Here is a 26,935-nt window from a genome sequence, read left to right as displayed (position 1 = left end):
ACATCTGCAGGCTTCCAAAATGTGTCATCATTTATATAGTCTACAAACATGCTGCAACAGCCCTGATACTCACTTTGAATGCCACCAGGTGAGGATATGCCTTTCTGTAGCAGTGAGCGTCCCTGTTGGATCCAAACCTCGAGTAGGGTATGGACCTGTAAACATTGGCTTTCTTTAGTTGGAGGTCTTCCTGGAGATATTTCAAGTCTGATGCCAGACTCCTGGGCTCTTGGCTCTAGAAGGCAACAAAATATATTTCAGGTGACATTGTATAGATGAAGTGAAGGCTAAAAGTTGAGTAGCACATTTAATATTGTTCATCTTGGGACACTTAAAATGTCTTTAACGTGCACAAGATGGCTACCTGTTCAACTAAGATGAGTGATCTGATGAGCTGGACAAGCTGCTGTTTGGAGAGAGGGGTATGGTGGTCGTCCATCTTTTCACACTGCTCCTCTATGCCACTACTCCACACCCCACTGATGTCCACTGTAAAACAAAGGGAGGTGATTAGGACCATAAGACCGACACAGCAAATGAGGGCAGGGGAATACCAACAATCACTGGGAGGGCTTCATTCAAAGTAATTTAACGTGAATGGGACTAGTCATGAGTTGGCAATTTTGAAATACATTGGACAGGCTTTTAACATATGTTTTTGTCATTAATGTACCAGTAAGCTGTCATATTCCCAAGGGGTGGTGGAAGACAACCCACTGAAAAAACACCTGTCTTTGCACCCACAGATCCCGTTTCCCTCCCAAACACACATTTTGCCTCCAAAAAAAGTTAGCTTACAAAACCAACCACACACATTGTGTTTGCAGCCCTTTTATACACAGTATATGGTTTAGCGAGAGGTTTGACAATTATTGTTTCGTTATTGTGTGCGTTATACTTACATGACTGCGAACGCTTTGTGTTGGCGGTCGCGTTTCTGCCCCTTGGTAGTGGAGATGGATTCAAACGAGCGCTCAGAATTTCTAGGTAGGATCTCCTCATTCGAGCTGCAAAAGCAATGTGAAAATGAAAACTTCGAACACTTTAGTGACAAGTGGCGCGTGTTAATATGTAATACAAAGTTACCGCCCATCATAACATGAGGCACAACGTATTAATCAAATATAATTCACGACGATACTGTTGGAAAGTTCACACACTTTTCGGTCCACACTGAAGTCATCATTTATTATATTATCTTAACTTTTAGTTTACTGTTAATCCTGTGGTCGCGCGCTCGTGATAACATTAGCATAGTAGCAAAGTGGCGCCTCTTTCACAATGAAGTTACAGCAATTTTGCAGCTTAAAAAAGGCTGTCATTTTAAAGACTTACCTGCGATTTTAGGCTGTGGAGCTGCTGGAGCAGGTATCTCCATCAAGGCACGTCGTGGTTGGCACAAAGCTGCCATTGTTACTAACTACCTGCTAGTAGCCAGTGACGCTACTGTTAGCTGAACTTTAAACCCCCACGGGTGACCAACAATTACTTTTCCACGGTAGTTTGTGGCTACAGCTGGTCAACTCGGCAGTCGGCAGCTCTTTCAAGGCGTCTCTTTACGTTTCGAGCCCGTCTATATCCCCTGCAAAGACAAACTCGCTTTAATTTAATTCCGCAGTAGTAGAAAAAGTTCTCTTGTGAAGCTTCTCGGGAGCACGCGATGGGGGGAAACTCACAACTTGTGTCTGACCTGCCGCCAGTACAATGCAGATGAGGCGCGCGCGCGGCACGAGTTGCCGCGCGGGCGTGTCTTGCTGCATGCTTCGTCCTGATTGGTGGACATCGCAGGATGTATGGAACAGGCGCCCAATATTCAAATGAGGCAGCCACTGGCCTCTTCCTTCTTCCAAAAGGTCACGTGAACACGACAAATCTATAAGTACAGTCTATTGTAAATATCAATGTGCGGCCATACACATAGGCTACACCATATAGTGTTTATTATATAGGCTACATTTTATTGCGCTGATGTAATTGAAACTATCCCTTTATCTCATTCATGTTTTATAATAGATTCCTGATGTTGCCGGTAAAACAAATTGTAGGGTAGGCTACCCATATGTTAATATTCTATTCAAACCAAACATGCCTGTTTTTTTCTTCTCTTTAAAACATTAAAAATACGTATTGCTCTCTAAACAGGACCAGGTCAAAATGTAGGCTATGAAGTTGATCTTTTCCAATTTCTTGATAGAGAATAGGCTAGTGTCTTGTTGTGCTTGTTTGAAGTGGGAATGATTTCTCAACACATATTGGCAAGAGAACTCCTTGACAACACATACTCCTGGATTCTCTGGTTGAAGGGCAGTCTCTGCTGGTGTAGAATACATTACATTGATTCATTTTCGACGGAAAACTGATCAGAACATGATAATGGCATTTGTGCCATAGGCTATCAGAAGTCCAATTTAATAACATGTACTGAGGGTCAAAATGAAGACACAATAGGCCACAGACAGGCTTGAAATCCAGTTATATCTCCAGCACTTCACAGACCCTTATAGCCTAATTAAAAACACACCATTAAACTTCCTCTCTGCTGCATCTTGAATTCTTGTAATAAACCAATTTAGCAGAAAAATAAACATATGACCAAAGGGAAAAAAAAATCCAAAATCTATCTGCATTTAGTTTTAAAATGTGAAAGGTTAATTCAAATCATGAATATTGTCAATATTCTCTTTCAGCTTGCATCACATTGACATGGGAGAAGCTTGAACATTAGGCTACATGAGTGGTTGCTGATTACTAAAAAAATTAAATAAACACTGTCAGGGCAATCTTGTGTAACAATGAACCATTCAAGTCAAAAGACACCTAAGAGACATACAAATACTGTATCTGTAAAATTTGTTTAATAGGTGGATTTTTAATAAAAAACAAAAACAGTATTTCATTTATTGTCAAGAGACATCACTGCATCTTGATACATAGTGTGGAATAACAAAATAATTCAAGCACATAACTTATTCCAAAACAGATGATAATAAAACACAATAAATAGACATAACACAGTGGTCAATCTGAAATATTTCTTTATAAATTAAAATATGTTCTAAATATTTAATATTATTTATTATATAGTATCATTATAATTTGCTTTTTGAAGGAATGGTTCATTTTTTTCAGTTTATTGTTCTTGTCGGAAAATAATCCATGTGAATTCAACTAAAAATAAATAAATATATGAAGCAGTGCAATTTCAGTGTCCCTGTATTTTTAACATTTCTGATAAATGTTCCTCTCATCGCAAAAAAAAAAAAACCCCAACAACTACATTGTAATGCAACCGGGTTAAAATCAGTTCGGTTACACATTGTCAATCAGAAATTCAACCCAATATCAATCAAGTGAATAATACAATACCAAAAATGGCCTCACCGAATTGACAGTGATACAGTGCACTTACATTTCTACAAGTAAATCAGTCAAATTTAAATTATAAATATCTGTAGCAAAACTGCACTTTATAAACTGATGCAACTGAGAGTTATTTCACCTCAGCCCTGTACAATATTAGAGCAAATTAAGCTAAATACTAAATGGTTTCTTGAAACTGCTACAGCAAATAATAATTATCTTGTATTTATGTACATTATCTACATTTTTTTTAATAAGTTATAATGCACAGGTACAAGGGTATCTATTAGTTACATATCATAGTACAATGGTCTGTGACAGTATGGCTTTGTAAATATACATTGCAATATTGTCATCAGAAAAAGCAAGTGCAGTCAGACAGAACTGCCTTTTAGCATCTTACTAATTTTAGCGTAAGTTTAAGTTAAATGTTAAGTCAAACTGCAATATGTCTTCCACATTATTTAATCTGATATGGAACCTAACCAGAGCTTACTGTATATGAAAAATATATGACAAAAATAACAAGATGCTTAAAGACAGACGTCTAATGACTGCTGTGTAGGCCACACTATAAAGCATAAGGAGTAGCCTCTACTTACTAAGCAGCGTTTTAAGGGAGCGGGTGAGTGCGTTAGCAATGGCCGACATTGTACTGGAGTGGCGGACCAGTGCTTTCACACTGTGCTCCCCTGGTGCTCCCACCGTGGCAGTCTCAGCGGCTTTGAGCAAACAGATATAGTTCATAACAACCTCGTCGACCTTTGCAACAACCTCTCTCTGTTGGTGAGATGCAGAGGCTCCCAACCCTTTAACCAGACACATACAAGCTTCGCAGAGGCAGCATAACACCTGGAAGCTACAAGTTACAGCTAGCAGCATCTCCTCAGGAGTACCGTGGGCCTGGGCCATCCTCCGGCATGCCCGGCCTAATTCCTTTGACTCGACCGAGAGGAGCTGCTTGTACTGCGATACATCTTGGAGAGGCATCTGAGCTCCGCGATCGCAGCGACCGACGCTGGATCTCACCAGTGCAATGAGTTCACTGGCATCGCGGCGAACGTCAACAAAGCCGGATGGGAAGCCAAACATGTGGTCCTTGAGCGCGTTGATTCGTGCGAGACGGTCACTGAAGCTCATGTTAGTCAGGACCTCCCCATACAGCTGCTCACCAGCTGCATCCATTGCCGAGCCACAGGGCATTATGGCGGACGCAGCAGCACTGTCATGACTTCGTCTTGGTCTATCCCACTCAATCTCATCCTCTTCGCCCTCACTCTTACGTTTAAAGAAACAGTAGCTAAAAGGCCCGTTGCATCTCCAGGGACTGGTGTCCAGTTTTTGCGAGCCCTTCATGTGTTTAGCATCTTTCTGCAAAGGAAATGCTACAGATGCCCTTCTACTGTCTGCCCTGCCTGTAGACCAGCACGTGGTGTGGGAAGACACAGAGCCTTGTGAGTAGCTCTTGGAGAGCCGCTTCCTCGTTGGCCTCCGCTGGACTTTGGTCTCTCCTTGCTGGGACATGCATGCTAACAAGGGCTGCTGGCTTCGACTTCGTGTGGGCTTATCAAACAGAGCTTCCGCACTGCCACAGTTGGCGGTCACATTGCTGGTGCTGCGTTTGAGCTCACGGCCACGTTGAAGGTTATTGCTAAAGGGACTGTTCTGCGACATGGTCGGGGTAACAGCTTGAATGTGATTATGGGGACTTCTGTGGGAATGGATGGAATCCTGTGGGCATCCTGAGTTGCTAAAGCTAGCGTTGGCTTGCATGGGAAGAGGCGGAGGCGGTGGGGGTGGAGGTGGAGGTGGTGGAGATTGTGCGTTGGGGATTGGAGATGTAACGCAAGCCCTTGGACCAGTAGATACCTGTCTGACAAAAGCTGAAGGATGGTCGCCCCTTCCAAGGGAGATGGTGCTGAGGTCTGCTCGTTGACCACTTACACTGGGGGCGGCAGAGAAACAAAGAGAATCGTTAGGACGAGGATGAGGAGACTGACGGACTGCCTGCTTTGCTCTCGGGTCTGATCTGAACCAGTCATCTGTGCTGCTGCTAGGTTGACTTCTTGACCGCGGTGGGGGACGATTAGAAGTGCCCCCACCCTCTCGATTTCCTCCCGTAACAAATCCCCCATCGCGACTGATACAGCCCTCTCTCTGATACAGTGACAGGAAGTGCTCTGGGTCCATACCCCTCATCTCTAGTTCACATTCCAGGCCGGAAAAAGAGCTTCTCCTCTCTGCAGTAGCAATAGCCCTGCAATCTAGACTGTGGTTCTGTCCTTGAGCATGCATTTCAGGACTTCTCTTGAGTTTGGCGGGAAGCGTGGCCGAATGGTATGACCGTTGATTTGTATTTGCCTGTAACTGCGCGGTGGCTGCATTAGGGGTTACTAAATTTGGGTTGAGGAACGGGGACGATATGGAGGAAGGTGTACATGGGCAGCGAGCAATGGTGTTTCCCCTATTCTTTACCATTTCCACAAGCTGAGGGTTGCTAGTGATAAAACGCCTGGTGTCCTTTTTCACTGCCATTCCCAGGCCTGCACTGTGCAGCTTACCTCCCTGATGCATCTGGCTGACTGTTAGATAGTTAATCAGTTGTTTGTAGGCCTCACTGCCTTCCTTTTGGTTCAGGCCCTTAAGACAGGCTTGCTGTTTAGCATGCAGATCATTATGGGACCTCTTGCAACCTGTACCTGTGGTCTCTTTATGCTTAGAGGGTGTGGCTGAGGAGGGGCGGCCTGGTTCGGCTGGAGGGTGAATGTTGGGCAGCATTTTCCGAAGGAGGGCAGGGTCTGCATGAGGGTGAAGGTCTTTCCCCTGGCAGCCCCTGAGTAACGAGGACGACGAACTACAAAGCGGATGCCTTTGCAAATGTTGGTGTTTCGATTCAACTCCACCAGGGCCTGCAAGTGGGGAGTCAGTTGGGGTGGCGCAGACACTACTGTTCGTGCTGCCACCAGCATCCAGTGAAGAGCACAGAGAGCCCTGTAGTGAGTTGTGGGCTTCTCCTTGCAAATTTGAAATCCTTTTTGCTAGATGATACTCACACAACCGTGCAACACTCTGCTGTCTAGAAATGGTCGGATGTTCACTTTGTGTGTCCGATCCGTGGTCAGAACCCCCTGATCTGGATTTGTTGGTCGGGGACAACAATGAAGCTACAACTAGATGTTCATCTTGCTCAGCAGCAGCAGCAGCTCCATTAGGAGCACCACAGTCTCCCATGTTGACAACATCTAACATGCAGTCAGAGGTAGAGGAAGGAGGGCGGGGAAGTCTCTGATGGTCACAGGGGAGGCTGTTCATTCCAAGGCTCTCGGCTGCAGAGTTTTCAGCCAAAAAAGAATTCTGTCTTCTTTGGTTCTCCCCTCGCTCGCAGAATGAAGTCCGCTGGTCCAAGTCAAGACGGCTGCGGCTTCCAATCATCTCACCTCGATGTCCTTCCCTTGTGCTGAAGGTGTTATACTTTCCACTGGAGTCTGCAGACTTCTTGTGATGCTTGCCTCCAGGTGTGGTTGAACTCGGCCGCTGGAGAGTGGCAGAGAGGTTCATCTGTGACCTCACCTCCAGGCTGTCTGGCCCTGATGACGCAGGCTCCAATTGGGGGCTCCGTCTTGGGGGAACTGCTGGAGGATGAAGGTGCCTCATTGGACTACGAGGTTTCTTTTGTATTGTTCCTCCCGTAGTGGGTGAAACGGGGAATTCAGTTTTCTCCTCTAGCAAAGGTTGGTAGCCTTCCCTCGTGGCCACCAGAAGACGCATGTGGCTCTCGTTGAGCCTGTGACCAGCAGCCAGTTCACAGATTTCAGTCATCTCTGAGGAGTTGGTCTCATTGCCAGAATCGGAGGACGACTCTGGGCTGAAGCCTCGAGATGTGTAGACACCTGGACGAGAAGAGTAATAAAGTAAAATGTCTGCTGTTTAATGTAAACTTTATTAAATATTATACAGAACTAAGAGAATATTTGCAAAACATGAGGAGGCACATTATAAAAAAAAAAAAATCTGTTCTGGTGTCATGGATGCATTTTGAGTTTTCTAACTGGAAAGGAGCAAGAGGTCACAGAAAAGTACAGCTAAATGCTGGAGAAAACAACATTTTAAAGACAATTCCTGAAGGCAAACGGTTACTATCCAATTATTTTAAACTTTCTCTTGTAAAATGACACCAATAATCCCAAACATGTTTTAGTTCCATGGTGATGAACGAACAGTAATGTGGGCTTGCTTAAGTATTCAACAGACCTGGATTGTTACCGTTGGGTGGTGGTGGCCGCGGACGCCTCTGTTCAGCGACAGACAGAGACTCCAGTGCCTGTAGGGTATTCACCACCGCATTCTCCAGCCTTCTCTCACCTGCCCTGCTCCCTTCCCCTTCTGCTTCCCCGTGTGTTGGAACGGCATCAATTAACGACACTGGGATATCCTCGATTTCTCGTGTGCTTAGCGGCCTTCCCTCTGGGGCTCCGTCCTCATCGGAGCTGTCCTGAAAGCCTGGCGGTGGGGCTGCGATGGCCAGGTTGAGCGTCTCCAGTAGCGTGTCGTCTGCGTCTTCGTCGACCCCGTCATCTCCCTCGGGGGGAGGCAGTGACGTCAGGTCGATGATGTCGTCGGTGGAACCAGAAAGCGCCAGGAAAGTGGCTTTGCCGGCTGCCGTGGGTAAACCCCCACTTTGGCTGGCACAGTTAGCGCCTCGGCCTCCACTGTCGTCGCCCACCGGAGTCCCCCCCGTGGAGTCTTCTTCGCAGGAGGCGTCGTCGTCATCCTCTGCGTCGTCCGTCGTGTCGCGATAAAACAAATCCCTCAGCAGCGGCTCCTCGCCACCTTCCTCGCTTATAATGTTACTGTAGACGTGTGTCAGATCACTGAAATGAAACGGCACCCTGTCCTGTGGTCGAAAGTCTGTGTTGTTGTTGTGCAAGTAGGGCGGCCTGTGCTCAGGTCCCTCAGGCCCCTCTAACATTCTTTCGTAGCCTGAGTTCCTAGGCTGGTTCATGGGGGGGTCCCCTCCAAAAATAAATGACACTTTGGCGCTCCTAGGCGAATCTTGAGGTTTGTGTCTGGTGGCGGGGGGGAGAGGAGGAGGCAACGGGCTTCTACATGGACCAAGGTCTCTTTCTGGGTTTTGGGATTCGTGGAAGTAAGGCGAGATGCTGTTTTCTCTCGGCCCATTGTCTGTGTAGTCCCTGTTGTAGACCTCTCCCTGGCTGGGTGATGGCTCCTCGTTGTCCCCCAAAGATGTGCTGTATGGCCACTCCAAGACACGATCTTGACCTGCAGACAGCAGCATTACAAAGTCCTTGTTACTTTCTAACTTTTTATATTTTATGTTGATAGAATTTTAAAAAGGGGCTGCCACCTCTTGAATAGACTTTTGAGTGCAACAATTTTCATGTTCAATGCACTGCAAAGCATCAATTTTTAAGCCCCTTTCTTCCAAAATGTGCCATCAAATGTTCAACCTGTTTTAGAATTCACTTATGTCTAAAACATTTATGTCACAAGTAAAACTGTACAGACAAAACCCAAAGTATCTCACCCAAATGCAAATCGTGTTAAATACTTACTGTTAACTTAGCACGTGACGTTACATTGCATTTTTGTATAGATGAGTAGCATAACATGTCCTGTAGTGACTTTGTTCTTAGTGACATACTATCTTGACCACACACACACACACACACACACACACACACACACACACACACACACACACACACACACACACACACACACACACACACACACACACACACACACACACACACACACACACACACACACACACACACACACACACACACACACACACACACACACACACACACACACACACACACACGCACACACACACACAATAACAACTCACTCATGTCATCCCCTCCAGTGCTATTGCAGTGGGGCATGCTGAAAATGGATCTCCTTGCGTCCACTAGGAGGCGGTAGTAGCCTGCTGTCATGCAGGCCAGGTTCATTGCATCACTTGACTCCATGATCAGTGTGATGGGCTGTGAAAACAAGAGGGAAAGGGAGGGAGGGATGAGGGAGAAAAAAAGAATAAGAAAAGAAGGCAAAACAAAAGATACTAGGATTTGTGAAAATACTTTTCAAATGATTTGCTGGTACGTCTGTTGTGTGCTCACCCACCCTGACATCCAGAACATGCAGCTCCAGTCTGACGTTGGTCTCATCCTCAGTGAGGATCTCGATGCGGTTGACATGGCTGAAGTCAGCCAATAGGGCCACTAGGTTGGTCCGCACGTTGATGACATGACTGATGCCGTAACGTGGGCCCACTAACAGCGTCACCTCCGTCTGTTTCTCCCCTTGCTATAGAAAGTAGAGTGTGTGCATAGTACGACCGTTATTCATTCAAAATGGAATCCACCATGTCAAAGTTTGTTGTTAAACTTTTCAGAGATCTTTTCCAGAAGCCTTACCAGAAGTATTGATTTGAACTCCCTCCCTCCATAGAGTCGCAGTTCACTGAGGTACCTCAGGTAATGCACCTTGGCCTGCAAAGCAGTCAGCTGCACAAGGGGAAGTGAAACACTTTAGTTAGCAAACAAATGACTTAAACCTGAATAGACGTATATGTCTTCCAATGTCAGGGAATAAACCATTCTCAAGCCATTTTGATGTGGTTCGCTGATTTTCCATTATATCCCCTCATATCATTTAAATCGGATCAGAATTTGAAAAGTTGCTCTGCTGCAGTTCTCTTGAAGGCTTGCTTGTGCGTACACTACTAATCAGATTCACATGATCACCTATATCAGCTTTACACTATCTTGATGTTGCTCCCACTTTACAGAATACCTCTAGGCCACAGTCATATCCTGTTATAGTTTACCTCAACAAACCAATAATAGGATGTCTGACCTTCCATAGCAGCCATGTCCATTAAAAAAATACATTTATTTTCATGAAATTCATGCTCGCTCTTTCCACACATCTGAGCGAGCAGCCTTTTTAAAAGGTGAAGTAATCGATTTATTTATGTTAATATAAGTGTTAAATCGCTCTTTATTCATACAGTGATCACTTATATAATGTGCGCGTTTCATAAAGCCGATCTCTCAGTCAGCTGCTCTGCATGTCAAATAAACTTTTCGGGGATCCCAAAATGAATATCCAATCACAAGAGAGAACGCTACAAACCGCCACCCGTTTCACTCACGGTCTCACTGCCGGTGCACGCCAGAGCGACAGATGGGTGAATGTTTATGTGCCTACAATGGCGGAGCAGGTAAAATCCTCCCCAATGTCTGTTTTGATGGGTTTTATCACACTTACTTATCTGAGATGGTGCTAGATAACTAGCATTAATGTTGTGACGAGGGAGGGGACCGCTAACTGCAGTCACTGACAGGAAGTTAGCTAAACTGACCACTCCGCTTACTGAACCTTTAAGTGAGGACTGAGTGATAACTTCAAGACCGTAATGAGAAAGCTCATTTCAGTTTGCCCATGCTGCTCGGCATTATTTTCTCCCTAATGAATAGGTTGGATACTGAGTGCCACTATGAATGCAAATGGTCAGCCAGCACATTATACTGCACGGACACAGAGGGGAAGGGATCGATATCGCTCTAGAACGACTGCCATTTTACAGTGTACATGCACATAGTCATTTATAGATTTTAGATGGGTGAAACCTTAACTACATCCCTTCATCCATTCAGTGATTAATTTGGGCATGGAGCTATGCTAATTGGCCTGTTGATGGATGATGTTTGAGAACTAAAGTAAATGATGAACCATAGCTCATTCATAACCAAAGGTGCTTTTTTTGCCTCATCAAGTAGAACCTACAATTTAGTTTGGAAGAGTTTCCTCATTGAGACTTAAAGGTGAAGTAAGCGATTTATTTATGTTAATATAAGTGTTAAATCGCTCTTTATTCGTACAGTGATCACTTATATAGTGTGCGCGTCTCATAAAGCCGATCCCTCAGTCACTCGCTCTGCATGTCATTGGTAAATAAACTTTTCGGGGATCCCGAAACTGGTATCCAATCAGAAGAGGGAATGCTACAAACCGGCACCCGTCTCAGTGCCGGTGCACGTGCAGAGCGACAGATGGGTGAATGTGTATGCGCCTACAATGGCGGAGCAGGTAAAAATCCTTCCCAATGTCTGTTTTGATGTTTTTTATCATGTTATATCACACTTATGGATCTGAGATGATGCTAGATAACTCGCTGCTTGAAGACGGCATTACATTAATGTGGTGACGTTGGGACGAGGGAGGGGACCGCTAACTGCAGTAACTGACAGGAAGTTAGCTAAACTGACCATTCCGCTTACTGAACCTTTAAATAGCACCCTACTGCCTTCTAATTGCAGAACACATTCCCTTGCAGATAACTTTATTTGCATGGGTGCTCATAGTAAACCACTTATAGTTCAAACTGCCACATGGCTTAATTTCAAATTGTCGCGTTGCTGAACTGTACATGTAAAGAAGATAGATGTTTCATGACCCTGTAAAGCACTTTGAGTGGCCTTGTGTCTGAATTGTGCTATATATAAATAAACTTGCCTTGCCTTGCCTAAAGTTGGATAAGCTCCCGACTGGGACATGTGTGTGTAAATATGGATATATTATTATGCGGAACAGTTTGACAATGCATTTAGCTTGTTAGCTGCATTAGCATTCAAGGTCTCGCTCCACTAAGGGTCTAAGGTTGACAGGGGTGAGAAACCTTTAGAGGGTTGAGCACAGCAGGGAGGCTATTTTTAGATATTGCATCAAATAAAAAAAAGAAGGGTGCATATGTATGTGTGTGTGTGTGTGTGTGTGTGTGTGTGTGTGTGTGTGTGTGTGCGCGTGTGTCAGACGTTTCATTAACATAGGACAAAGAAAGACAAAGAAGTGCATACTTTCTTCCCTGGAGGCACGAGGTTCTGGTTGGTTTTGAGGATGTGCGTCAGAGCTTTCTTGATGTTTTTCTCCTTCATGCTGGACAGCACGGCGGGAGGCAGGAACAGCGGCAGGCCCCACTCTTTTCTGTCGAGAGGCGATTGATTTCAGCATAAAGGCTTGGGCCCTTGGAAACAAAAGTACTTCCACCGAACCTGGGTTAAATACTTGCAAGGCTAGAAAATTGGCTGCCGTTTACTTGTGGACATGCTGTCAGTTACAGAGGAGAACAGGAGGAGAGCTTCGTCTTTGGGAAGAGCTTCCACAGTAGGACCTCATTCCAACCCAATAATGAAGTGTATAAGTTCTACATGACTCGGGACGACTACGGAGTTTACAAATCTCTCTAGCCTGAGGCTAGAGAGACTTTTTTTTTTTTTTTTTTTTTTTTTTTTTTTTTAACCTTTATTTAACCAGGCAAAATTGCTTGAGGTCTTTTTTGGAGGCCTTGCTGACATTTCTTTATGATGTGATTGATAAAACTGAAAACTATGTGGTTTGCAAAAGATAGGGCATTCATCTCTCTATCCCCGATAAATCTCTATCCCAGATATAAGCCTCTGTAAACCCCATACAAATGTTAGAAAAAAAACAACTAAATCAGTCTATTATTTATTACTGATGGAGCAGCTCCAGGCAGTACACCAGCTTAACATTACACATCTTGTTTATCATGTTTTCAAGTGACAATAACACACACACACACACACACACACACACACACACACACACACACACACACACACACACACACACACACACACACACACACACACACACACACACACACACACACACACACACACACACACACACACACACACTTACTGGATGTATTTGAGGGAGACCTTCTGGGTCTGCCTGATGTTCATAGTGAGGATGTACATCTGAAGCGCAGCCAATCGGAGCGCAGCGTCATACTTCAGCTCCGGGCCGAACCTCTCGAAGACCACATCGTTACAACTCTGCAGCAAAGCAGGAGGAAAAGTCACATAACTCCTAAAGAAGCTGTTCTTTGCACTTGTGGGGTGCATATCATATATAAAATGAATACCATGAAATCCTTTAACCAATTTAAACAAACTTAAATCTGCCAAACTCTATCTGTAACTGTTTTAATTAGGCTATATTGTACTTTCACTCATTTCATTTTAATTGCTGCCACACTTCACCACTGTGTAAATGTTTCAATTAGTGTTTTTTCTCTTCACCTGTTGTTGTATTTGCATTGAATATTGTGTATGTATTGTTGTTTTTGTTTTGCATTTGTTTGAACTCGACGTCATTGTAAATGAGGGTCAGCCCTCAATTGGTCTCTCGAGGATAAATAAAAGTTAAATGAAAAATGAGCTCTCAATTCAGACTGCACAATCCCTGCTGAACATAAATAAATTGTTCTCAGACCCCTTGTGGTTTAAGATTAATTCAATACAGTTGTATTCCTAATGAAGGACTCAGACGCACACAATTGTGAAATCAGACAAGAAAAAACGATTGGTTTTCCCGCCTCCAAGGATATTTTATTTGACTTGTTACCAGAGGAAGCAATCTATCATTTTAGGAGTAGTGGCTTATAGTGGAGTGGGTTTAGTTGAGGACATAATTTGGAAGTATTTTATTTTATTCTGAATAACTTATGAATAAACCATATCTAGATCATCTGGTTGGATCACACCCTTCTCACAGTTGACCATTCTACACAGAGTGGCTTAAATGCTCCAATCTCAGTCAATATCTACTGCCAATGATTCAAACCTGTATTAAGTCACGTTAATGGCTCTTTGGCTCACCTGTACATAGAGGTATTCAAATGCCACGGCGTCTCTTCGCAGTAGCTCCACCGGGTCCCTGGGCACAAAGCTGACTCTGAAGAAACACTTCATCTTGTCGGAGCCAGGCCTCTGGGTCACCTAGGGACACAGACAGAGAGAGAGAGAGAGAGACAGAGAGAACAGAGAGAGAGAGAGAGAGAGAGAGAGGAGGTAAAAGAGGAAAAGATAGAGGGAAGGGGGGATTGATTCATTCTTACTCATACATTGATGTGTAGCAGCATTTCAATGTCCTAGCTGGTTGAGAAGGAGGCCTAAAACGGTCGAGTATTTCACAAGAAATAATGTATCATCATATTTTATTTTTTTATTTGTCATGGAAGAAATATGGTGTTGCTCTCCTAAGGAGTCAACAGCACAATATTTGCTTCTAAAATGCAATTAAGTAAAAGTTCAATCTAGCTATATCACTCATACTCATCAGCATTCGTTATTCAGTGAATGCACCGAGATGTGTTTCTCCAATGGTGAGGCAGTTATAGCAGCTGCATATCAGTGTTATTCAAACAACTTTGCAACCTAAAGACATGGTTATGTCATTTAGGAGCATTAACCAAGAACAAATGTACATGCTTGTGGCGGTTCTCTGTGCATTTGATTCCATTTTTTATTCAAGACAAAACCCACAGGACTGGCATACTCTTTCAATTATTGATAATACTTTACTTACTTACTTAACTAAAATATTGAATTTGCAAGTGTAAAAGAGGGCTTGGGTCTATTTTTTTTTAATTCAGGTACTACCAGCATTCGCCTATACACCTGTCACGAACAATTACACCCAGTGCTATTGCAGTGAAGTATACATTTTAATCAAGATTGCCGGGTCAGAGCCAGTGTCAAACAATAATCTGCCATTGTGTGTTAATCGTGCGTAAGCTTCACATCTTAACTGTGTTGGCGTGCATATTAAAACTGTCCTCTTGTGATCCACGCAACCTCATTAGCATGTAGCGGGCACTGTGGGTGTGAATTTGTGGAAGAGGCTAGGTGTAACGTGAGCTCTTGCCCCCCCCCCCCCCTCCAAGCTGTGCCAGTGCTGATAAATGACACTGCCGTCCAAAACGCCGCTTGAATACTGAGCAGAAATGTGCGAATTGGTGAGTGTGTGTTTCAGACAAAGGGGGAAGAAAAGGAGATGAATTCAGTGAACTAAGAGGGAACCTTGCCCTATACCTGAGTAAGCATCTCCTGTTCGTGCAAGAGGAGCAGTTTGCTTCCAGAGCCGTCGGTCTTCTGCTCCAGTACCAGGGAGAAGTGCTCCATGCATTTGATTGACAGCTTCTCTTGCAGGGTCAGGATCACATCCTGAATTAAACACACACACACACACACACACACACACACATGAATATTTCATCTGAAGAGTTGCTCAACAGTTAGGACTCATGCAGTGTAATATGTACCGGTGCATTATCATAAGGTGCTGATGCAATATGCGAACACATCACACAAACTGTGCTTTGCATTTCCTTTGTAATTATAGGTGCTGCAGAGACTGCTAACTTACCATAAAGGGTGGAACACACACACACACACACACACACACACACACACACACACACACACACACACACACACGCACACACACACACACACACACACACACACACACACACACACACACACACACACACACACACACACACACCTTGATAGAGGTGGTGCAGTCGAAGCGAAAAGACTTTGTCTGCCCATTCTCCAGATAGACCTTTAGGACATTTGGCATGAACAGTAGAGCGTTGTCCTTCACCGGGTTCTGCAAAGGAGGAATATAATCAGTCCTTTTGAAATGAAATGAATATCACGAAAGCGTCATGTCGTAATACATTTTTGTGAATGTCTCAGCATTGTCTGGCATTCACTGAACTGTCTGTCTTGTGTCTTAAGTGACAACCATCTGGCATTCGCTTTATGGGTCATACGTAAGCGTGTGTGTGAGTGAGTGTGTGTGTGTGTGTCTGTGCTGCAGAACTCACGGGAACCTGGCCGTTTATAATGACCTCCTCTGCAAAGCGCACTTTGACCGGATTGGACTTGAGCATGGCTTTTTTGGCTGCACTGATGAACGCTGACTTAGGGGACTAAGAGGCAGCCGTCCAAGAAGAGAGAGAGACAGTGAGAGAGAGAGAGAGAGAGAGGAAGAAAGAGATAGACAGATGGACAGGGAGAGATAAAGAGAAGCATACACACATGCACAGATAAGCACATTGGCTCTACATGAAACATTGGAAAAAAAAACAGCAACGAAATATTCCTGAAATTGGGAAAGCAAACGTAACAACAACACAAACGTAAGAAGAGCTTGGAGCTCAAATAAAAACGATCAGTTATTTCCTAAAAATAGCTGGTAGGAGCACTCGATAGCAAACATTTAGTTTTGCAGTGTGTATTTACAGAAGCAGGACAGTGTACACAGGATTGATCAAACAGTGGCCATGTTGAATTTGATTCTTGACCTTGGAAACAGAACTCGACTCAACGATTGCTACAACTGCCGACAACTGGGTGTCATGCCTTCTGCTGATGAGGATGGTTCAATGTGGCGGAAAGCTGCAGTGTCCATGGTAATCAATGGGCATGTTCCCCAGTGCAATGAGGCAGCTCCCTTATTTCTGTTTTAATAGTCGCTCTACACAGACAGCACATGTTTGAGGCCTTGGTCTTTTCACAGGATTTGCGGACACTAAGAGAAATATAGTATATCCATTCATATAAAACGCAAATGCTTCCGCTGAGAGCAAGATGAAAAGTTTCAAGACACTTCACCCCCCTTGCCTCGTGTGAATGTCGATAGTAAGCCTGCTGTCGGTGTATGAATGTGTGTGTAAATGGTAACGTGTAAATGGGAACAGGTCTCCCTTGCAAAAGAGTCTTCGGACTCAATGGGATTCACCTGTATAAATAAAAAGGTTAGAATAGGTGCAATGCAAAAATCTATACGGAGGCGATTTTTTTTTTATATATAAAAAGTATCCCTTGATTGACTTCAGTGTTTGGTGGTTCACCAGGTCTGGATATGGCAGGGAAATAAGGCAAATAGAAACGAAACTGTCTAATTTGAGAAACAACATGTCAAATATACAATCTAGCCCTTTTTCTTGGATTTCAAATGTCATTCTAGCTCGTTTGTGGTACATATATCTGATACATACAATCCTTGTATGTGTAAAAAAAGTCATTTTGTAAGAGCTGCCGTTCTACTCACGGGATACGGTTGGACAACAGTCAACATGATGGATTCTTTGCAGCTCCTGAAGCGAGAAGACAGCAGAATCACAGAGTCAACAGAAAGAAGAAAAAAAACCCAGAAAACAACAATCACAGCAAAACAACAATGGCAGATAAGCAACAGCAACATGATTAGCTCAGCTGAAACGGAATGGGATGTCTCTGGCGTTTGACTCTTACAAGCGGACACAGTTCGAAAGTAGGCGCACGCACACACACACACACACACACACACACACACACACACACACACACACACACACACACACACACACACACACACACACACACACACACACACACACACACACACACACACACACACACACACACAGTACTTGGCCCCTTATACAAACATGTCTTCAGTCAGTCATTGAAGTGTGTGCAGAAGATTGTAGTTTTTTTTTTCCTTATTAAATCTAAATATTCATTGGTAACACTTTACAATAAGGTACACAAAAAAAGAGTAGTTACCCTTTTAAAAAGGTTAGTTACCCTTTTGAAAAGAGTAGTTACCCTTTTCAAAAAGAGTAGTTACACTTTTCAAAAAGAGTAGTTACCCTTTTTGAAAAGAGTAGTTACCCTTTTTGAAAAGAGTAGTTACCCTTTTCAAAAAGAGTAGTTACACTTTTGAAAAGAGTAGTTACACTTTTGAAAAGAGTAGTTACCCTTTTCAAAAAGAGTAGTTACACTTTTCAAAAAGAGTAGTTACCCTTTTTGAAAAGAGTAGTTACCCTTTTTGAAAAGAGTAGTTACACTTTTGAAAAGAGTAGTTACCCTTTTGAAAAGAGTAGTTACCCTTTTCAAAAAGAGTAGTTACACTTTTCAAAAAGAGTAGTTACCCTTTTTGAAAAGAGTAGTTACCCTTTTCAAAAAGAGTAGTTACACTTTTGAAAAGAGTAGTTACCCTTTTCAAAAAGAGTAGTTACACTTTTCAAAAAGGGTAACTACTCTTTTTGAAAAGTGTAACTACTCTTTTTGAAAAGAGTAGTTACACTTTTGAAAAGAGTAGTTACCCTTTTGAAAAGAGTAGTTACCCTTTTTGAAAAGAGTAGTTACCCTTTTCAAAAAGAGTAGTTACACTTTTGAAAAGAGTAGTTACCCTTTTGAAAAGAGTAGTTACCCTTTTCAAAAAGAGTAGTTACACTTTTCAAAAAGAGTAGTTACACTTTTCAAAAAGAGTAGTTACCCTTTTTGAAAAGAGTAGTTACCCTTTTCAAAAAGAGTAGTTACACTTTTGAAAAGAGTAGTTACCCTTTTGAAAAGAGTAGTTACCCTTTTCGAAAAGAGTAGTTACCCTTTTTGAAAAGAGTAGTTACCCTTTTCAAAAAGAGTAGTTACACTTTTGAAAAGAGTAGTTACCCTTTTTGAAAAGAGTAGTTACCCTTTTAAAAAGGTTAGTTACCCTTTTGAAAAGGTTAGTTACCCTTTTGAAAAAGAGTAGTTACCCTTTTGAAAAGGTTAGTTACCCTTTTGAAAAGGTATGTTTTTGAATTTTCTCCATCCACTTAGAATGGGGCTGTGGAGTCATTTTTGGAAAATAACATTTCAGATCCACATACATATTTTCATATATTTTCATATTTTCGGGGTCCTGGGGCCCATTCCAGAGGAGGTAATTTCAAACTCCTGAAAAAGTTGAACATTTTGAAAGTTATTAGAGGAAAAGCATTCTCAAACTCTCGACTTAGGCAAATTTCACTTAGTTCAAAAGGGTAACTAACCTTTTCAAAAGGGTAACTACTCTTTTTGAAAAGAGTAGTTACACTTTTGAAAAGAGTAGTTACCCTTTTTGAAAAGAGTAGTTACCCTTTTGAAAAGAGTAGTTACCCTTTTCAAAAAGAGTAGTTACCCTTTTGAAAAGAGTAGTTACCCTTTTGAAAAGGTTAGTTACCCTTTTCAAAAAGAGTAGTTACCCTTTTTGAAAAGAGTAGTTACCCTTTTGAAAAGAGTAGTTACCCTTTTCAAAAAGAGTAGTTACCCTTTTGAAAAGAGTAGTTACCCTTTTCAAAAAGAGTAGTTACCCTTTTGAAAAGGTTAGTTACCCTTTTGAACTAAGTGAAATTTGCCTAAGTCGAGAGTTTGAGAATGCTTTTCCTCTAATAACTTTCAAAATGTTCAACTTTTTCAGGAGTTTGAAATTACCTCCTCTGGAATGGGCCCCAGGACCCCGAAAATATGAAAATATATGAAAATATGTATGTGGATCTGAAATGTTATTTTCCAAAAATGACTCCACAGCCCCATTCTAAGTGGATGGAGAAAATTCAAAAACGTACCTTTTCAAAAGGGTAACTAACCTTTTCAAAAGGGTAACTACTCTTTTTCAAAAGGGTAACTACTCTTTTTCAAAAGGGTAACTAACCTTTTCAAAAGGGTAACTACTCTTTTTCAAAAGGGTAACTACTCTTTTTCAAAAGGGTAACTAACCTTTTCAAAAGGGTAACTAACCTTTTTAAAAGGGTAACTACTCTTTTCAAAAAGGGTAACTACTCTTTTTGAAAAGGGTAACTACTCTTTTCAAAAGGGTAACTACTCTTTTTGAAAAGGGTAACTACTCTTTTCAAAAGGGTAACTACTCTTTTCAAAAGTGTAACTACTCTTTTTGAAAAGGGTAACTACTCTTTTCAAAAAGGGTAACTACTCTTTTCGAAAAGGGTAACTACTCTTTTCAAAAGGGTAACTACTCTTTTCAAAAGTGTAACTACTCTTTTTGAAAAGGGTAACTACTCTTTTCAAAAAGGGTAACTACTCTTTTTGAAAAGTGTAACTACTCTTTTTGAAAAGGGTAACTACTCTTTTCAAAAGGGTAACTACTCTTTTCAAAAGTGTAACTACTCTTTTTGAAAAGGGTAACTACTCTTTTCAAAAAGGGTAACTACTCTTTTCAAAAGTGTAACTACTCTTTTTGAAAAGGGTAACTACTCTTTTCAAAAAGGGTAACTACTCTTTTCGAAAAGGGTAACTACTCTTTTCAAAAGTGTAACTACTCTTTTTGAAAAGGGTAACTACTCTTTTCAAAAGTGTAACTACTCTTTTTGAAAAGGGTAACTACTCTTTTCAAAAAGGGTAACTACTCTTTTTGAAAAGTGTAACTACTCTTTTTGAAAAGGGTAACTACTCTTTTCAAAAGGGTAACTACTCTTTTCAAAAGTGTAACTACTCTTTTCAAAAGTGTAACTACTCTTTTTGAAAAGGGTAACTACTCTTTTCAAAAAGGGTAACTACTCTTTTCAAAAAGGGTAACTACTCTTTTTGAAAAGTGTAACTACTCTTTTTGAAAAGGGTAACTACTCTTTTCAAAAGTGTAACTACTCTTTTTGAAAAGGGTAACTACTCTTTTCAAAAAGGGTAACTACTCTTTTCGAAAAGGGTAACTACTCTTTTCAAAAGTGTAACTACTCTTTTTGAAAAGGGTAACTACTCTTTTCAAAAGTGTAACTACTCTTTTTGAAAAGGGTAACTACTCTTTTCAAAAAGGGTAACTACTCTTTTTGAAAAGTGTAACTACTCTTTTTGAAAAGGGTAACTACTCTTTTCAAAAGTGTAACTACTCTTTTCAAAAGTGTAACTACTCTTTTTGAAAAGGGTAACTACTCTTTTCAAAAAGGGTAACTACTCTTTTCAAAAAGGGTAACTACTCTTTTTGAAAAGTGTAACTACTCTTTTTGAAAAGGGTAACTACTCTTTTCAAAAGTGTAACTACTCTTTTCAAAAGTGTAACTACTCTTTTTGAAAAGGGTAACTACTCTTTTTGAAAAGTGTAACTACTCTTTTTGAAAAGGGTAACTACTCTTTTCAAAAAGGGTAACTACTCTTTTTGAAAAGTGTAACTACTCTTTTTGAAAAGGGTAACTACTCTTTTCAAAAGGGTAACTAACCTTTTTAAAAGGGTAACTACTCTTTTTTTGTGTACCTTATTGTAAAGTGTTACCTATTCATTTTTCATAATGCCATGAGATGATGACAAGCAGAACTGTATTTAACAAAGCATTATTGCAGTTGGGTGTAGAGCATGACTAATACTTGGCGAGCACTTCATTACAGTTTCATCATCGTTCAACAGCATTGAAGATGACATTTTAAAAGCTCCTAAAGGCACATTAATGACATTGGTGAAACAAATCTTTTAAACTGCAAATTTAAAAAAATATAATGACCATGAATCTGTATTAAAAACTATGGATGGGAAAGCTAGGGTCCTTCAATGTAAGGTCACAGTTTTTTGTAAGGCTAAGTATGTCATTTTGTTTGTTGGGAAATCAGCTTTGAATGGGGACAGAGAAGGAGAGTCGAGTGTCTCCACCTGACAAGGTCGATGACTCGTTCGCGAGGAGCCGAACTGACGGGTTCATCGTTGATCATGATGATCTCATCGCCTGGCAACATCTTCCCCTCTGACGGACCACCTGGACACACACACACACACACACACACACACACACACACACACACACACACACACACACACACACACACACACACACACACACACACACACACACACACACACACACACACACACACACACACACACACACACACACACACACACACACACACACACACCTTGTCATCAATAGATTGTCAATGAACGATTCAGTCCATGGACAGCTGATTGGACACTGCAAACGTGTGTATATAAAAGTGTTGGCGTGCTGGTCATTTGTAAATAGATCTGTGTAAATACATATAGGTTATGAGTTATGACCATTAATAAGCTACAATGTCCTATAGCACATGTAGCCCTTTCCTTGGCCGATAACTCTCAATAGAATATTCATTAGTTCAAAGTTGTCTGTTTGGAATTCAGCCCAGATTGATTACTGAGATGCCTAATCACTGTTGGTGCCTGTGTAGCCACTGGAGCTGACAGTTGATAGGCGTCGGTAAGCAGTGGTTTGGCAGTAATGTGATCAGCAAACCAAGGAAAATAAATATTATTTTCATGGCAAAAAAAAATTAAAAAGAATATTCATTTGTGTTTATTTTCCTTCAATGCTACTTACTTGTGCAATCATAGGCTGGATAAGCCAACAGTCTGCAAGGATACCTTCTAAACAATCATCCCAGCAACTGTTTGCACTGCTTAGCACTCTTCAAACAGGGAGCAGGATGTAATGAAATGGCTCAGTGCATGTCTTTCCACATGCAAACTCTAAATACAGATTGTATGAAGTTATGTTCCAGTTTTTGTGATATATACCATGCAATATTTAATAAAAAGTCTTGTCAAAAAGGACTTTTTGTCGAAATCAATGATATCTCCTCACAGTCAGCTACCTGTCTGTGCTGTGTGCGCTGAAACAAATCTGGTTCTAATACAAACCTGAGGTAGCTGGTCCTACCAGACGATCGTACTTAATTTCATTTGTACAGAAGGGAAATGAAAATTGAGCGGATGTATGAAGGCGGGCGGTGCCAGGCTAAACCTTAGGCTCTGTAAACTGGTAAAGGGGCTAATCATATCTAGCACCTGTGTATGACTGCTGTATGTTTGAGGTGGTGGTCGGAGGGGCCGTAGGCGCTGAATGGCAGCCACGCTTCCGTCAGTCTGCCCCAGGGCAGCTGTGGCTACTATGGTAGTTTACCACCACCAGTTTGACTGTGTGTGAATGAATGGAACCTGGAACCCTGTAAAGCGTCTTTGTGTGCCTTAAAAAGCGCTATATAAATCCAATCCATTATTATTATCATTATTTTACCTCTGGATTTTTTTCAGCACGCACACAGTACGTAAAGGTAGCAGATCACGAGGAGATACTCACTGATTTAAAAAAAAAAGGGATTCTGACACCAAGCGTTCTTATTCCCAAATAATAAAAAAACTCCTACCTGGTGTGACAGAGCGGACCACCACTGGTTTCTCACTGCCTGCCACAAAGCCAAAGCCCAGGACCGGGTCCCGTCTCATCTCCACCAGACGAGGGGTGGGGGGGACCATGTCGAGATGAACCTCCTCTAGGGAGCTACTCTGGGACACTTGGCTGGAAGATAGAGGAGAGAGAGAGAGAGAGAGAGAGTACATGGTAATGATCTAAGATCTTACACGTAGTAAAATACTCTGTCTCGCTATGACTTTGACTCACTTCCACCTCAGCCAATTTGCTAACCCACTCATCCACAGCGGCATAGAATGAGTCAGCAAACAGTTTCACTTGGAGAAGACATGTTGCCGTTAATGGGCACAATGACTGTTACAGGGGGTCAAGCCTGTCAAAGCGTGTCAAAGGAGGGTCTCTTAATGGATGGGACACAGTGCACATTAAAATTCAATCAATACGTTCCGTCCTACAGGAGAAATTTCTTTGAGGTCTAAATGATAACATTAAACTTGAATGCATGTTTTGAGCCATCCCAATAAGCTGTTCATAAATCAGAGGCCGCGGGCTCAGGTTTGGTCATTAGCGCCACAATTAATCCCTGAGAGCCATTTATAAAAGAGAGCACAGGTCCTGCATTCATAACATGCCTCACACCTCCTTGCAATATTGAACCCACTTGCACCTTTACATCTGTATAAAAAGTGTGCTGACTATTCTACATAATAGTGTACTAGTCAATTATTCAAGTGACAATTATTAATTTTTAATGTGTAAAGGACTTCTATATGTACATCTATCTTTATATGTGCTCTGTCGGTTTCTGCTTAAGGGTTAGCAGCATATGTAGAATGACCCTTTAGTACCTACCCTAGTAACCCAGGAAGACTTTCAGTTTCATCCTCAGTTTATAGCAAGTAAAAACTGTTAGTACCTTCAAATAGTTAAAGTTCAATGTACCTTAGAGGTTCATCAAAGGCACCTGATGAGAAACCATCACGGTTATGATGTATTTTCATGCAAACGTTTGAGTTTGATACTCTGAGCGTGTGTCGTTTCCATAGTTTTATCACAGCAGAAATTTTTATTTATGTTGATTAGCAAACCCCCAAAGTGATATCAGCACTGAAGCGAGTTTCAAGTTGAGTAAAAGTGACTGCATTGTATATTGCTCTTTAGAGGTTACACATTTTTACTTTGTTCTTACTGCAGCATCTAATTTCTAGAAAGTCTCTTTGAGGTGAAAGTCTCTTTGTTTAACCATGGTGGCAATTTTCCTGATTAATGATTTCTGATTGAATGCAACTTCAATGTGGGTAATCATTGGTGAACTTCCACTTTGCCTTTTTCCCATTCCTTAATGCAAGTCACTCTTGAGAGCACCGCTAAAATGTAACCGGCCAATATCAAATGAAACCTTCCCGCCTGCCAAATCTCAGACGTCCGTCTCGACCGAGTACACTGAGAATGCAGAGTGCCGGTTAATTAAGAGGTAATACGCTTTCAGTAGGGGTTAACTCATTCACTCTCTGTCTCCATTTCTCCCACAGCTTTGAAAAGCTCCCTTGGCAGCCATTGCTTCCTCTCTGCACATTACATCCTGCACTGGCTGTCTACAATTAACTGGCACAACATCCATTCCATCGCTGTCTGTCTCGACTGTCCATACTGCAGAAGAATATGAATTTCCTGCGTCATCCGTACATTTTGGCATTGCCCTTTAAACTTTATTCTCGTTTAAAGCTACAGTGCATAACTTTTTCATACAAATGAATGTTGGTTACATTCAAACCATTGCCAATTAATGAGTTGACACAAACTGATTAGGCCTATCAGCTCCACAAAACTCTTTGTGCCTTCCTCAGTATGGCAGTGGTAAAACAAAAATGGTGTTGCCCCCCGACACTGGCGCAAGAGAAGCGCCCAGTTGTTTCAGTTGTTGATTCTACAACTAAGAAAATACCTGGACGTACAGCAGAAGGAATAAAATCCATCTGCAATCACTGAAGGCTTATCCAAAGTTGATGCGCAGACAGGGTTGTTGTAATTACTCAGAATTACTCATGGGGGGGGGGGAGGGGGCGACAGAAGTTACGCACTATACTTTTAATTCATAAGGAAATTTTTCTTCAGATTTTACATGACCAGTTGGGCTTTTGCATGGTTGTGCATAGTTATCTAGCAGTTGAAATTAATATATATATATATAAATCTGCAGCTTTGCCTAAACCTTCCCTGATGAAGTAACATGTTGCAACTATCCGGCATACGACTTGATCTCCGACCAATCCGGATCAGTCTAGATCTCTGTGCCCTATTACCTCCTCTCCCTTCCCGCGGGTCCTCATTCTCCCTCTCATTATCACAGTGATCTGCATTGTGTACATATGGCGCAGAAATCTCCCGCTAAATCTGCCTGTAATGAAGCACGTTCCCATAAGCGATTGCAGGGGTCACTGGGGCTGTAATCCCTTAGTGAGGGCAGAGAAGGGCTCAAAGTCAGGGGGAAAGCTCAAAGCAGAGGGTCAAAGGCTGGCGTCGCTACAAGTCATGAAAACGAACACACCAATACTAATAACTGTTGAAGTTTGTATCATTTAACCATGATCGAGTTTGTTCCCTAATCAATATAGTGGTTTAACCTAAGTTTAAGGAGTTTTACTTTTAAGGTTAACTACTGTATGTCAAACAAAAATGATGTAATACCATCCAGGACAAAATGTAGCACCTTTAGAGTTACATTAAACTTAATAGACCAAGCAAACCTTGTCTACGTGGCACCATCAAATTTAACAAGGCCTATAACAAGGGCTGAGTGATATTATAATATGCACTGTGAGACTTTTTGCGAGATCTTTCTTTTGTCTTTTGATTTGAAATTATTTTCTTTAGTTGTCTGTTGATTTGGTGAAATATCCAATGACAGTTCACTTCTTAATATATCAATATCATAACTTATGTGACGAGAATTCTATTAGTTTCACCTACCCGTCCATCCAAAACCATATATCACCAGTGAAATTGTCAAAGGAAAAAGGGGACCAGGGGCGCCCTTAGCTCAGTTGGTAGGGCATCCCCCCCATGGGCCTCGGCCAGCAGCGGACCCGGGTTCGATTCCAGCCCGCGGTCGTACTCTGCATGTCACTCCCCTCTCTGCCCCATTTCAACTCTGTCTCTACACTATCAATAAAGCATAGAAATGCCCAAGAAAATATCTTAAAAAAAAAAAAAAAAAAAAGGGGGACCAGTATTGGGCATTCGCGTGCAACAGTAGGCAGGGGTTTACAGAACACGCACAGACAAGCATATTCCATCTGTGTTTTTGAGCATCCACAAAGGCATATGCTTACTCTACAGTCTACACACAGAGCATCAGTAATCCACATCACTCAAATCTTGAAATGGGGAACTATACTATTTCACATTTCCGCTTTTGTCATACATTGTACATATGCAACTTTTAAAACACTTACATTCCTTTTTATACAGATTGATTTGGCTTTCCTCCACTTTTCTTCTTTAACTCACGGAAACCCAATAGTCGTACTCGATTCGTGTCACATCCTCCGAAGCCAACAGCTTTTCTCCGGGAACAATCCACATTACCAGAGCTGTCTCCCTTGCCATATTTAAGTTAAGAAGAAAATTGGAGAAGGTAACCGACAACGGAGAGGTGTGCATGTGCGTTCTCTTGGTCAATCAATTCACAGTATAGTTTTAACCATTGCACAAAGCATACGTCAACACAGGTTAATTGGATCA

At 41.9% G+C, this 26,935-nt stretch overlaps 1 protein-coding gene across 1 annotated transcript in view; it reads right to left on the bottom strand.

The window, feature by feature from the left end:
• Window positions 1–3,954: 3,954 nt before the first annotated feature.
• LOC307269962 (FERM and PDZ domain-containing protein 4-like) overlaps window positions 3,955–26,935 on the bottom strand; it is a gene marked incomplete at both ends in the record, with an annotated part of 42,512 nt that continues 19,531 nt past the window's right edge. Inside the window, 14 exons of the mRNA XM_080053066.1 lie at window positions 3,955–7,250; window positions 7,612–8,640; window positions 9,236–9,374; window positions 9,514–9,696; window positions 9,807–9,896; window positions 12,252–12,378; window positions 13,120–13,256; window positions 14,082–14,201; window positions 15,297–15,428; window positions 15,772–15,879; window positions 16,100–16,204; window positions 17,329–17,374; window positions 21,658–21,760; window positions 23,187–23,338. Coding sequence (XP_079909192.1) covers window positions 3,955–7,250; window positions 7,612–8,640; window positions 9,236–9,374; window positions 9,514–9,696; window positions 9,807–9,896; window positions 12,252–12,378; window positions 13,120–13,256; window positions 14,082–14,201; window positions 15,297–15,428; window positions 15,772–15,879; window positions 16,100–16,204; window positions 17,329–17,374; window positions 21,658–21,760; window positions 23,187–23,338 — 5,767 coding nt within the window. The remainder of the gene's footprint in view (window positions 7,251–7,611; window positions 8,641–9,235; window positions 9,375–9,513; window positions 9,697–9,806; window positions 9,897–12,251; window positions 12,379–13,119; window positions 13,257–14,081; window positions 14,202–15,296; window positions 15,429–15,771; window positions 15,880–16,099; window positions 16,205–17,328; window positions 17,375–21,657; window positions 21,761–23,186; window positions 23,339–26,935) is intronic.

Source organism: Ammodytes marinus (genome assembly GCF_949987685.1).
Source record: "Ammodytes marinus genome assembly, chromosome: 24".
Classification (NCBI taxonomy): domain Eukaryota; kingdom Metazoa; phylum Chordata; class Actinopteri; order Uranoscopiformes; family Ammodytidae; genus Ammodytes; species Ammodytes marinus.
This window is presented reverse-complemented; position numbering and strand designations above follow the sequence as displayed.